The 14,472-nt window shown below is 47.8% G+C and overlaps 1 protein-coding gene across 1 annotated transcript in view; it reads left to right on the forward strand.

The window, feature by feature from the left end:
- PRICKLE2 (prickle homolog 2) overlaps window positions 1-14,472 on the forward strand; it is a 142,089-nt gene that overhangs the window by 60,739 nt on the left and 66,878 nt on the right. Inside the window, exons 3-5 of the mRNA XM_014546130.1 lie at window positions 2,972-3,085; window positions 6,578-6,715; window positions 10,957-11,160. Of these exons, the coding sequence (XP_014401616.1) occupies window positions 2,972-3,085; window positions 6,578-6,715; window positions 10,957-11,160 (456 nt within the window). The remainder of the gene's footprint in view (window positions 1-2,971; window positions 3,086-6,577; window positions 6,716-10,956; window positions 11,161-14,472) is intronic.

Consider the following 14,472-nt stretch of genomic DNA (forward strand, 5'->3'; position numbering starts at 1 on the left):
CCATATGATTTCACTTATATGTGGAATCTAAAGAACAAAATAAGTGAACAAACAAAGGAGAAACAGACTCATAGATATAAAGAACAGACTGATGGTTGACAGAGAACAGGGTGATGGAGGGGTGGTGAAAAAGGTGAAGGGATTAGGAAGTACAAATTGGTAGTTACACAATAGTCACCGAGATGTAGAATACAGCATAGGGAATATAGTCAATAATATTGTAATAACTATGTGTGATGCCAGGTGGATACTGGAACTATCAGTGGGACACTTTTTCAAGCATATGATTGCCTAATCTCTATGCTGTACACCTGAAACTAATACAAAATAATATTGAATGTAAACTGTAATTAAAAAATCAAATAATTAAAAAAAGAATTCGAAGTCTTAAGGATGGCACACAGCATACCAAGATATGTATTTACCTCCCAAGAACCCCTGGCGTGCTCTGTCTCTGCATGTTGGGGACTCCTTTGCCCTCCAGCGTCAGGTGTGGGGGACTGCTTTCCAGGTGTGGACTTTGCCCAAGATGGGCAGTCAGGTCTTTCTCTGGGGGATTTGGGTTTGAGCAAAGCTAGTCAGTGTAGGCACCGAGGTTGTATAAACTCAAGTTTTATGGGAAACCTTAAGCTGTGAGAAGGTAAGAAGCAAATATGCGGGGAGAGACGCATAGAGGACACTGGGCTTGGAGAGATGAGCATCCCTGACCGATCACCTTTCAGCGGCAGGCTTCGTTTCCTCGTGAGGCCCGGGGGTACTGCTGGGTTTCTGGAGAAAACATCACACCTTTATAATAATTTTCCATTTTATCCCCGCAATCAAACTAGCTCAAGTAGCATTTTATTCCTTGCCACCTTCTTGCTTAGACTGAAATGAGTGGGGAGGGGCGGGGTTCGGTCTAACTCTACAAGCTGACAGTGTTGCCCTGCATTTTCAAATGGAAGGAAGTCCAGGAAGCCTCTGGATTGTTCCATGTGGAGTATGCCAGGCTAGATAACATACTGATTGCTGTACATTCATGTCATGTGTTGCTATTCGGGGGCAAATGCTCTGCCTACGCCCTCACTGCATTGCCCCGATGTTCCAATGAGGCTTCTGCGTGGTTAATGTAACTTGCTGAGGACACAGGCGTAGAGCATGGTCGAGCCGGGCTGGGGTGCGGGTCTCCCTGGCCATGACGCAGACGGTGCGGGGAAGACTCCAACCTGGGCCAGCTGTGGACAGTAGCAGAGAGGGCCTGGCTCAGGCGCTCGATCAGAAGGGCTCTCAGGGACGACTTTGTTCTGGGCAGTGAAGAGGGGGCTATGTGAATAATGAGGGGGGCACAGCTCAAGTTAGTTCACTATCAAGTACCCACAGCGATTCACTCGATGTCCGCATTTGTCCCTACCGTTCCGGAACCATCATGGGTGTTGTGAGAACTGCCAAGTGAGGTTGCAACGAGGCCTTTCTACCAGCAATTATTTGGCTTGGGAGGCAAAGCCCTTCTCCAAGACGCGAAGACGGGGTCTGCTTTTCATACCTGGCACTTACCTGAGGAGCCATATGGTGCCGCTCCTCTGAGGGGCTCAGCACCAGCTTCTAATTTCCAAACGACTCATCATCTGGCCTTTTATTTCTTCTCTGGAGAGTGCCGGGAACCTGTGGGCGGCACAGAACCTGGAGTGGTCCCCCCCTCCCAGGACGTGGCTCCCCACCAGGTGCCTGCAGGGAGCCTTGCAGAGGCCCGGCCTCCCCGAGCCAACTGGTCTAGGACAAGAAGTCTGTTTACGGTTGCCTTTGGGATTTGATTAAGAGGATGATATGCACATGATGGTGAATGGTTGCGATTATTTGTTAGGAAAATAAAGATGGCTTTCACATTTTTTAAGGCCTTGTCATTGCAAAGCCTTTCCTCCCCTCTCTTCTACTGCTTACGACTTCCTTTCTGGAGATCAGAGTAGACAGAGCTGTCTTAACTCTTCGTCCCAGCATTCCCAAAGCGGTGTGCATATCCAAGACTCCCTAAACTTGGGAGTTCGACCAAGTTTGTGGACTGTGACGAGCATGATGAACTTAGAGCCCCAAGTCGTCTTTCTTCTCTGTTATTGAATGAATGCCTTGTTTCTCAAGAGCTGGTCATGATGCTCCTAAGAGATAGCTGGAAAGTATTTTCCATGATGTCATCTGAGCGTGCGTGGTTTTTTGTTTGTTTGTTTGTTTGTTTGTTTTTGTCTCTCCTATATAATAGCATACCACCGGTTTGGGTCAGTTTTTCCTTTCCCTAGTTTTGCATGCAGCTGGATGACAGAATGTTTTCTTTTCTCAGACAAAAATAGGTGCTTGGTGCTTCCCAAAGTCATCGTTAGGGTTAACCTGGCTTAGAAAGTGCCCGAATCTGCCCTGTCATCAGCAGGAGCATTCTAGGATGGACAGAAATACTCCTATTACTGACGATTTTTCACTACATGCTCTGTATCCAGATTCAGGGGCTCTGACAGATGGGAGCTGCTGCCTGTCCTCACATAGGGCTCAGGGCCTGGAGGGCTTTGCACGTAGGAGGCGGCTGAGGGATGTGAGTGCCAGAAACGGGCTCTGACTCCAGCGCTGCCAGGGCAGGCACTGACATATCCCGCTGGCTCGGGAGGCATGTTACACGCTGGAGACGAGCAGGGAAAATGGTAAAGTCAGCTCCGGAGCCGGAGCCGGAGAGAGCCCTAGCCTCCGGGTTCGCCAGCATGGTTGCCGATTTCTCTTCTTCCAGGAGAGTTCGCTGGCTTTTGTTTTTCCCTTGGAGAGAGAGGGAAAGCCCCCAAGAGATGGGGGATTTGCTGGGCTCTTTCCTGAAGAAGGAGTTTCTCTGCTGGCAGTGAGAAACGCATGCCGTTGTGTTCCGCGCAGGGTGGGCCAGCGGGACGTAGCCTGTGTCCTGCTGTGGGAATCATCTCAGACAGCGGAACGGGCCGGTCACCTGTACACTTTTCACCCGCAGGTTCACCAGTACTACAGCTGTCTCCCAGAAGAGAAGGTTCCTTATGTCAACAGTCCCGGGGAGAAGCTGAGGATCAAGCAGCTATTACACCAGCTGCCGCCGCATGACAATGAGGTAAGGGGCTGGGGGGCCTTAGGAAGCCTTCCTTAGAACCTTCCCTGAATAGTTTAGGTTTTAGCTTCCTTAATTAGAGCCAAACACAGCTCTCAGACACCTTCTGGAGAGCATTACCAAAAAGCAAAATCTCAGTATGGGCTGGATTCGCCTGGCACTGCAAGCACTCTGAGGTTAACCAGGGAGCACGAAAGTTTGAAGGCAGAGTTCAGGCTTCCTTAGTTGAAGAAGAATGGGCGAGGCTGGTTTCCTGAGCATCTGGGACGGTTGAGATTCCCTGGGCAGTTCAAACCCTGCAAAGACTTTGTGACTCTCTTGAATTTTCAGCCTCATCTCACGTTAAATGAGTGCGCACATTTCCCACGCTCCACGGCAGCAGACGTTCTGTGCTCAGATGTGCAGCTCTGAAAATCTGTGTTTTTGTCGTTTAAAGTCCAACTTGCTGAGGTCACCCTTTGCACCCTTGAAAGTCTGGCTTGCAGGCTGTCCTATTCTCTGAACCCACACCCACAGCGCTGTGAGCAGGCATTTATCTTGGGAGATAAATTGATCCTAAAGGGACATTTGTAAATATGCTTTTAAAAGCTCCTCATGCTTGAGGGGTTTAGATTTGTAAACTAACCATTAATTTTTAAGTATCGGGTTTGTAAAAATTGTAATCCCATAGAATTGAATTGTCCACTGAACTGGATTACATTTTAAACAGAAACAAGATTTTCGATTGAAAAGAAAGGTAACCCCTTGGTGAGACACCAGCTACCCACTGCCCCACCCGCAAGCTGGATACCAGGGAAATGACTGAGTGCTTTTTAGTCTTTACCTCCCCACATCTGAAAGAAAAGGTTAAATCAGGAGCCACGAAAGTAAATTTGAATAAGTGATAAGTGGAGCAAAAGCTTACACGCTGAGGCAGCTCCTAGAAAGAGGGCCGTGATTCCCTTTCCTAGTGTTCATTTCAGACTTCGTTTAAAAAGTGTATAAATAATGCTTCCTCTTTAAAGCCGAGAGCAAACCTTGTAACCTGATGCCCAGTTAACTAACTTGGAAGTGAAAATGCGGGTTTTTACAAGCAGGAGGGGTGTGCCTGTCTTTAAAAGCTTGTCCATAAAGTGTCAGTAACCATATAGTCCGGGCTGCTGGGGGCCCTGGGTTCTCTCCCGGGGAGAAGCATCCACATGAAGACAGTTTCTTTTTCTGTTAACTTTTTACGTGACAGAGGGACCTGTTCCGCTCTGTTCTGCTTTTAATGGTTTATTCTGTTTAAGGTTAACTGTGGTTTCATGAAAAGAGACCTTTCAAATCCCCTCTTCCTGCTGGTGAGAATTCCTTCCATGGGGCCCAGGAGGCAGTTTCACCCATTTAGACGTGGCCCTGTGGGGAACAAAGGGTGAGCCTAACGTAAACATTTGATCATTCTTTTTTCACCCAGAGAAGACAGTTTTGATATCTGCAGCCGCCCTGGTTTTTAAATTAGGCCGCACCAGCCTAGTTCAAAGGCCCCCTGGAGCCATCTGGCTGACAGGCATCTGAGCATCTCAGTTAACCTTCTGATGCTCAGATTATTCTGAAGTGAGGCAGGCGGTGGGGTCAGGGCACTGTTTGCCAAAGTGTGGTGGGCACGGGACTTGAGGTGGGACACGGGAAGGCAGTGTGTAAAACTGAACCATGTAATGAGAGAGCACTTCCTCGTAAGTTGTATTTCATTCTTCGTGGATAATGAAGGGAGAGACAGTTCAGGTGGGGCAGCAGCTGTTGCTTGGAAGCTGCAGCATTAAGAATCCGCATTTCGGGACCTCCCACAGGCAGAGGTATCCAGGTAGAATCTAACCATGTGGTTCCGTTCTCACTCTATTTAGTTTATGTTTGCCCTCTGATTTTTACAGGTAATACAGGTTTGCCATTTATAATCATAATGTACTTTCTTTTTAAGTAAACCTAGTCAAGTTTTAAAAAGTGAGTCAGTCAGTGTTAAAACAGTATTAAGTGTTATCGGTGGAAGTGGGGTCTCCCTTTCCTCACTGAGGGCTGGGGGTGGTGTCCTTACAACATCTTGAGAGAAAGACTTTTCTGAGACTCGCACGGGAGAATGAGTGATTTTTCTTTGCGTGGAATTACATCCCTGGGTCTCCAAAGTCCCCTTCCCCTCAGTCCAGTCCCGGAAGGAGTGTAGGTGGGGCTTCAGTAGAGCTAAAGCCAGAGCCAGTGTCTAGCTTTCCTTCCATGTTGGAGCCGGGTCCACTTCAGCATCAGGCCAGCTGCCGTCCATTAGTCCATTGTGTGTGGGGAGCGCATGGCCGTGGGCCATGTAGGGGAATGCAGGGGAGCCCCACAAGCCAGGAGTCAACCAAACACACCAAGAGCTAGAGAAAACAAGAGCGCCACGAGGAATGAAGAGAGCGAACTCCTTTGTTCAGGGACCAAATATCCCAAATGTCACGCCTTTGTGGTGGCCATGCCTCCCCTGGCCAGCGACCTGCTCCCAGGTGTGACTAACAGGAAAGCACCTGCAGCAGTGTGCCTACCCTGGCCAGCGACCTCCCAGGTGTGACTAACAGGAAAGCACCTGCAGCAGTCACCCCCCAACTTTACTGAGCATTTGTCTGCCACCCCTTTGCTGGACCACTGGGGAGTGTAAGGTTTTAGCTTCTGGCGAAACTGCCCAAATGACATGCCCATAATATTTGGCCTTCCTTTTGCTCCTCTCTTGTTATTAATAATTTCCTATTATTAATCACAACAGTACCATTAAGTAGGTAATAGTTCAAGACTCTGACAAAATTCTCAAGGTGTGCAGACGTAAGGGAAGAAATGGAAATACTGGATTGAATGTCTTTGATGTCCCTCCCTTACTTGTGTGTCTGTGTCTGACAAGAAGGATCATAGCTTAATGCAAGTTGATGCGTTAACCAAAGCCCAGCAGGCGGCTTTTCCCTCCGACTCACAGAGAAGCAGGCAGGGACTCCCATGAAGCAACAGATGCTTTTGAGCCAACTCTTCAGTCTCAAGCCTTTGGTTCCCCATTTTCCCAATAATGATTTGGGAGAAGAGAAGCTATGAGCCCACTGACAATGGTTCTGGCTCGCTGGCCGGGGGCCATCATTGGTGTCAAGGACCACTTACCTGGGCACCGGCCATGAAAGTATCAGGACCCCACAATCAGTTTGAAGATGCAAATCCATTTGAAAGAAGGAGAAAGTCCCAGATCTGGGAGTGGGGGCTCAGTGTGGGGAGCAGAGTGAGGCAGTGAGGATGAGGAACAGCTACGGACCTTCATCCTGCCCGAGCCTTGGGCTCCAGAGTTTGGTGCCTTTAGTCAGCTCCTTTAGGTAGAGACGCATTTCAGATGTCCCCAAGCCTGGCCGTGTTCAAGTCCAGGCCAGGACCCTAACACCAAACAGGAGCGCGTTTGCTGAGAAAACTGAGGCCTGAGCTTCAGAATCCTAAGGGGAGAGCGAAGAGTGACTCTTCCGTGCCACCTCTGTGTCCCTTCAGGTCCGATACTGCAACTCCCTGGATGAGGAAGAGAAGCGGGAGCTGAAGCTCTTCAGCAACCAGAGGAAGCGCGAGAACTTGGGCCGAGGGAATGTCAGGCCCTTCCCAGTCACCATGACGGGAGCCATTTGCGAACAGGTGAGCATGGAGGTAGGACTGCCCGGCTGGCTTTCCCCGGCCTCGCCCTTCACGCTCACTTTCTGAGTGCCTGCTTGAGCCAGCCGCTGTTCTGGGCAGGGGGATACAGCAGTGAACAAACGTTTAAAAGCTTCATCTTGCCCTTGTGAGGAGTTATGTTCTAGGGGGGAAAGTCAGACAATAACATAAATAAGCAGGATAGAAAAAAATACAGCAGGGAAGGGGTTAGGAAGTGCTGGGAGTGGGGGTGGGGTTGCCGTTCTCATAAAGTGGCTGGGCCCCTTAGTAGGTGGCTTCTGAGCAAAGACAAGCCAGAACTGAGAGAGGGAAGCACGTAGGCCTTGGGGAGGGGCAGCGGGGGCAGAGGGGCAAGTCGGACAATAACATAAATAAGCAGGATAGAAAAAAATACAGCAGGGAAGGGGTTAGGAAGTGCTGGGAGTGGGGGTGGGGTTGCCGTTCTCATAAAGTGTCTGGGCCCCTTAGTAGGTGGCTTCTGAGCAAAGACAAGCCAGAACTGAGAGAGGGAAGCACGTAGGCCTTGGGGAGGGGCAGCGGGGGCAGAGGGGACAGAGGGCCCACGGGCCCTGAGGCAGGACATTCCTGTGGGCCAGGGTGGCAGGGCAGAGGGCGTGAAGGAGGAGAACTGACAGAGGGCCAGGGCCTGGGGGTTAAGTGTCCATTGGAAAGAGTTGCGCCAAGGATTGACATATGCTGGGTTTATATTTTAAATGCGTCCTTTAGAAAGTGGAGTTTGCCTGGACCGGGCCAGCCTCTTTCCCAGGACCGTGACATTTACAGGGTGGTAAATGGTCATCCGCTTGGTTTGAGGGCTCGTTAGCAAAGTGCAGGAAGGCCCCTGCAATCTCCCTGGGACCTCACTGCTTGAAGCGTCTGGGTTTGTTTTCCTCCTACTCTCAGGGGATGGCGGAGGAGGGTTTTAAGGAAAGCAGGACAGTGGCGATTGCTCTGGCCAGTGGGGCCCAGTTGGTCAGAGTGTCATCCTGTACGCCGGAAGGTGACAGGGTCAATTCCCTGTCAGGGTGCATGCAAAAGGCGGCCAGGCTCTCTCTCTCTCTTCCCCTTTCTCTCTCTTCCTTTCTCTCTCTCTCTCTCTCTCTCTCTCTCTCTCTCATCAATTGAAAAAATAAAAAGAAAGCAAGGTGGTGGGAACCCAGCCTGTCTGTGTTCACCCTGCCAAAAGCCTTCTGTGCTGACTGTCATTTTCAGCACTTTGCTTAGCCCTGTGCTTTTTGTACAGGCCCGTCTAACTGCCTAAGCTCTAAAGCAGGGGTGGGGAATGTCCAGTCCGCGGGCCGTATAAGGCCCGAGAAATCATTTGGTCTGGCCCTGCCAAGGCATTAGGGGTGAGTTAATTAAATGTTTGACCAAATATAGGAGGCTAATCTTTAAGTTGATAATTTTGTATGGCCTTCGAATGATGCTAGAAATACCCAGATAGCCCTTGGCGGAAAAAAGGTTCCCCACCCCTGGACTAAAGGGGCCAGTTCATGTGCTGAAGATACGTGAGCCAGATCAGAGACGAGAAACCAAGATAGTACCAGAGGGGGCAGGGTGACATTTGGGGGTTTTTTTTGTTTTGTTTTTGAGATTTCAGAGGGATAGAGTAAGAAGATTCAGGTGGATGGAATGAAGGTAATACTTCATAGGGGAGCCAAAGGACCAGATTTTTAGCAGTGGGGTCTTCATCCTTAAGACCCACCTGGAGATGCAGGTCATCAGCGGTTAAGATGTGGGACTCAGTGAGCTCAATGCAGGACCTCTGCCTCTCCCAGAGATTCCCCACCCCTGGACTAAAGGGGCCGGTTCATGTGCTGAAGATACGTAAGCCAGATCAGAGATGAGAAACCAAGATAGTACCTGAGGGGGCAGGGTGACATTTGGGTGTTTTTTTTTTGTTTTTGAGATTTCAGAGGGATAGAATGAGAAGATTCAGGTGGATGGAATGAAGGTAGTACTTCATAGGGGAGCCAAAGGACCAGATTTTTGGCAGTGGGGTCTTCATCCTTAAGACCCACCTGGAGATGCAGGTCATCAGCGGTTAAGATGTGGGACTCAGTGAGCTCAATGCAGGACCTCTGCCTCTCCCAGAGGCAGCCCAGTGGGGCTCACCTAAGACAGAGGAAGGTTGGGCATTTGTGGGAAGATGTCAAAAGTAGGATAGAATAGTGACAAGCGTGTGGGGACAGAGAGATGTAAGTTTGACTCATGCTTCTCCCAGATGACCTTGGCCATGAATGGGGATAGCAAATGCCTATGTCATAGAATGATGTTGAGATTAAATGGGATTCTGTATCGTTAAGGTAATTAAACAAAGAGGCCATTACACTGAGGTGGCTCTAGTACTTTGTATGGTAGCAAACCAAAACCTAGGCCAGAATCAATGTACCAGAATCCAAGAAAACGAAACTTAAGAACAGTCAATCACAAATTCGAATCAGGCTTTCCCAAATAAGACGACTGCTTAAGTTGCAGCCACTCAAACCACTGCTTTCTCTGCTTCCGCCTCTTTTCTGTAAGAACCTGCCCCCGAGCTCCCATCCGTGAGGCGCTCCAACCACCTCCAGTTTGGTGCTGCCCAACACGATTCAGCATTTGCTCAAGTAAACTCTTGAAATTTTGAATGTGCCTCAGTTTACCTGTTAACAGTGTGCTGCCCCAGTTCTACTAATGCAGTGATGGCGAACCTTTTGAGGTCGGCGTGTCAGCATTTTGAAAAACCCTAACTTAACTCTGGTGCCGTGTCACATATAGAAATTTTTTGATATTTGCAACCATGGTAAAACAAAGACATATTTTTGATATTTATTTTATATATTTAAATGCCATTTAACAAAGAAAAATCAGCCAAAAAAATGAGTTCGAGTGTCACCTCTGGCCCGTGTGTCATAGGTTCGCCATCACTGCACTAATGTTATAAGAGGAAGTGTTAGTGCTTTTTGTAGCATAGTCTTTCCTCTGTCTGATCACATGATCGGGCTCCCAGAGCCAGTTCCATGAGCTCTTTACTCCTTTTTCTAGAAAGCAGTTCAACCCATGGGAGGTGAATCAGGCTTTCCCAAATAAGGTGACTGCTTACGTTACAGCCTCTCAAACCACTGCTTTCTCTGCTTCCACCTCTTTTCTGTAAGAACCTGCCCTCGAGCTCCCATCCGTGGGGCGCGCCAACCACCTCCAGTTTGGTGCTGCCCAACACAATTCAGCATTTGCTCAAGTAAACTCTTGAAATTTTGACTGTACCTCAGTTTACCTGTTAACAGCGTGCTACTGTTATAAGAGGAACGGTTAGTGCTTTTTGTAGCATAGTCTTTCCTCTGTCTGATCACATGGTCGGGCTCCCAGAGCCAGTTCCATGAGCTCTTTACTCCTTTTTCTAGAAAGAAGTTCAATCCATGGGAGGCCCATGATGTAGGAAAGGTTAGGAGGTAGTGTTTCTGCTCTGCAGACAATGTCCCCAAAGCTCTGGCCCTCATGTGAGGCCCTGTTACTGGACCCTCAGGCTGTGAACCTCATGCCAACACCGTGGTCAGCAGAGAGCCTGCCCTCGGACCCACTGCCTCACACTTAAGTCCTCCCTCAAAGGCCCTCAGACCATATCTGTTTTACCCCAACCCCAGCCTTAAGCACGGTCTACCTGGGACTCTGCCTTGCCCCTTTCTGGATGGGGAAGGAGCTTGGGGACGTGCGTGGGAAGATGACGGAGGGACAGGGAAGAAGCCCTTTCCAGAGGCTGGTCTTAGAAGTGGTGCCTTTTCAATCAGGATTATGTAAAAGGATGCTAGCGGAGGCAGGCGAAGAGCAGGCCTGAAAGACTGTCAGAGAAATAGTTAAAGGCGGGCACATTTGAATGAACCCAGTCCCCTTATCACCTTAAGGCCCCTCTCCCCCCCTCAGCCCCCACAGCCTCCTCCTCCTCCTCCTCTTAACCTTGTCTGTGCCTCCAGATGGAGTTTGTGTAAGTGTGCCTTCTGATGCAGAGTTTTCCTCTCTCCCGCCTTTGTGAGTCCTGATTTGCTCAGTTACTTAATCTTCATCTTACTTGGTGGCCCTACGCAAGGAGAGAGGGGGAGGCAGCACGTATGTAAAGCAGGTCGCACAGGGCCTCGTGGGAACATAAGTGCTTATGGTCGATTATGGGTGGAGGTGGAGGCCGTTTGTCACCTGTGCGCGGTATGAGCGATGGGAGCGCTGTTCACACTCAGGTTTCCTTTGCCTCGCAGTGCGGAGGCCAGATTAACGGCGGGGACATCGCCGTGTTCGCGTCCCGCGCCGGCCACGGGGTTTGCTGGCACCCGCCCTGCTTCATATGCACCGTCTGCAACGAGCTCCTGGTGGACTTGATCTACTTCTACCAGGATGGCAAGATCTACTGCGGCCGGCACCACGCCGAGTGCCTGAAGCCGCGCTGTGCAGCCTGTGACGAGGTCAGTGCGCTCCCGTGGGCTAGCAGCCCTGCCCGCAGCCCGCTGTGGCATAACCCACACAGGGGAGTTGGGGGAGTTGGGGTAGGCGGGGAAGGGCTGTGGTTTTCTGCAGGGAGGAAAACCACAGGCCACTCCGCCTTCCTATACTAACCCTTTCCCGAGAGAAGTCCCCCATCCCGGGTGGCTGGCCTGCCGGGGACGTGGCCTGCATCACTGAACGCACAGCCTCATGGACCCAGTGGGAAGGCAGTTGGTTTCTGTAGCTGAGGTGACTCCTGGCATTGGGTCCATTCAGAATGTTAAAGAAAAGAACCATGGTATCGTGCAGCTTTAGATTTCAGCCCAAATCCCAGGGAGTAATCATCACTAATGATGTGCCACTTATATCTTTAAAAGCTCTGTTTTCTGAGCTTCAGAGGGACAGATTGGTTTGAGAAGAAAGCTGGTAGCATTATTTCATTTTCCCACAATTTATAAAAGTTCTGATGAGGATCCAGGAGGCAGATGGATACTGCCTTTGGAGACCTCTGCCTGCACTCTAAGAACTTGAATTTGCTACCCGGAGTAAGACAGCAGACAGGAACACAAGCCAGGCCTGTGCTTCCTCCCACCGGAAGCACACCCAGGTATGACCTGGGAACTGGAAGACTAGAACACCTCGTTTAACTCTAAAGGTTTGGAGCTTATAGGCTCAATTAAAAAAAAATTTGTAAGAGTTTGGAGCAGAAAGGAGAATGTTCTAAAGCTGACCACTATTATGGGATTCATCGGGGGAAAGGTCTTGGACAGGGGTTTCCTCCTGCACAGAGTGGATTTTTGGTTCTCTCTACCCTATAAGAGAAATGTGGGACTGTATAAACAATACTGTCTTTTTTAGCCAGAGTTCACTACCCCCTGGGCAGTTCTTCCTTATAAATTGTCCAGGAGAGATTCGCTCTTCGAGGAGGAAGTTGATCAGCCTTAACTAATTTGGATTCTAATGCTAATGGTGATGTTCTAGAGCAGGGGTCCTCAAACTTTTTAAACAGGGGGCCAGTTCACTGTCCCTCAGACCATTGGAGGGCCGGACTATAGTTTAAAAAAAAACTATGAACAAATTTCTATGCACACTGCACATATCTTATTTTAAAGTAAAAATACAAAACGGGAACAAATACAATATTTGTGTTTGCATGTGGCCCGCGGGCCGTAGTTTGAGGACCCCTGTTCTAGAGAGACCCACTAGACAAGTAGTCGGGAAACAGTTCAGGTCCAGCTCGGTGATTCTAGGCAGCCACTTTACCTTCATGCCTCAGTTTCCAAATCTGGAAATGAGTGCTCATAACACAGCATTATGTTACTTAATGGCAAATAGAACATGATGCTTTAAGACAGCGGTTCTCAACCTGTGGGTCGCCACCCCTTTGGGGGTCGAACGACCCTTTCACAGGGGTTGCCTAAGACCATCGGAAAACATATATAATTACATATTGTTTTTGTGATTAATCACTATGCTTTAATTACATTCAATTTGTAACAATGAAAATACATCCAGCATATCAGATATTTACATTACGATTCATAACTAGCAAAATTACAGTTATGAAGTAGCAACGAAAATAATTTTATGGTTGGGGGTCACCACAACATGAGGAACTGTATTAAAGGGTCGCGGCATTAGGAAGGTTGAGAACCACTGCTTTAAGAGCTTTGAAATGTTTGTTTATTGAGATGTAATTCACAGAGCATAAGGTTCACCCCTTTCAAGTGCGTACATTCAGTGATTTTTAATATAGTCACAGAGTTGTGCAACCATCACTACTATCCAATCCCAGATCATTTGTATCACCCCCCACCCCCTCTCTGAAAGGAACTCTGTCTATTAGCACAAACTTCCCTTTGCCCCTTCACCCAGCCCCTGGAAACCACTAATCTAGTCTCTGTCTCTATGGGTTTACATATTCTAGACATTTTATATAAATGGAGCCAGACAATGTGTAACCTTTTGTCTCTGGCTTCTTTCACTTAGCATGATGTGCTCAAGGTTAATACAGGCTGTAGCCTATATCGGTACTGTATTCCTTTCCATGGCTGAATGATATTCAGTCGTATGCATATGTCACATTTTGTTTAGCCATTTTTCAATTGATGGACATTTAAGTTGTTCCCACTTTTAAACAATTATGAACAATGCTGCTATGAACATTCATGTACAAGTTTTTGTGCGGACACATATTTCTAGTTCTCTAGGAATGGAATTGCTGGGTCATATGAAAATTCTGTTTAATTTTTTGAGGGAATCCAAACTTTCTTCCAGAACAGCTACACCATTTTACATTCCCACTGTCAATAAATGAGGATTCCAATTTCTCCACATTCTCAACATTTATTGCTTATCTTTTTTATTATAGTCACCTTAGTGGCTGTAAAGTGGTTGTGCCTCGCATATCCTTAACAGCTAATAATGTTGAGCATCTTTTCATGTGTTTATTGGCCATTTGTGTATTTTTCTTTTTTTAAGAAAAGTCTATTCAAATCCTTGGCCCATTTTTTTAAATTATGTGATTTTCTTTTCACTGTCGAATTGTAACTATTTATATATTGTGGATACTAGTTTCTTATCAGATACATGATTTGCAAGTACTTTCTCCCATTTTGTGGTTATGCTTTCATTTTCCTGAAGATGTCCTTTGAAACACAAAACAATTTAACTTGGATAAGGTCCAATTTATATATTTTTTCTTTTGTTGCTTACGTTTTTAGTGTATCATACCTAAGAAACCATTGCCTAATGCAAGGTCATGAACATTTATACCTGTGTTTTCTTCTGGGTATTTTATAGTTTTTGGCTCTTTAGGTCTTTAATCCCTTTGAGTTCCTATAGTGTGTAGTGTGAGGTAGGGGTTCTGATTCATTCTTTTGCATGTGGCTCTCCACTTGTCCCAGCCCCATTTGTTGAAGAGACTATTCTTCCCCAATTGAATGTCCTTGACACCCTTGTTGATATTTAATTGGCCATAAATGTTTGGGTTTATTTCTGTACTTCCAATTCTATTCTGTTGATCTACATGTCTATTCTTATACCAGTACCCACTGTCTTGATTACTGTAGTTTGTAGGAAGCTTTTAAATCTATGCTTTAGATTTTTAAAAACTCTACATTAAAGGTCAAAACACAAATGCTCTGAGGGCAACAGATATTGCACATGAAGGTGGCTCATGTTAAGGCAACAGGGAGTGGTGACGAGTAGGACCAAACTGAGAACTCACCACTCACCTGGGAGCAGCAGCCCCTCTTCCCGCCCCAGCTACTCAGCTACACGGGGGCATACAC

This window comes from Myotis brandtii, unplaced genomic scaffold, assembly GCF_000412655.1.
Source record: "Myotis brandtii unplaced genomic scaffold, ASM41265v1 scaffold430, whole genome shotgun sequence".
NCBI classification, from domain to species: domain Eukaryota; kingdom Metazoa; phylum Chordata; class Mammalia; order Chiroptera; family Vespertilionidae; genus Myotis; species Myotis brandtii.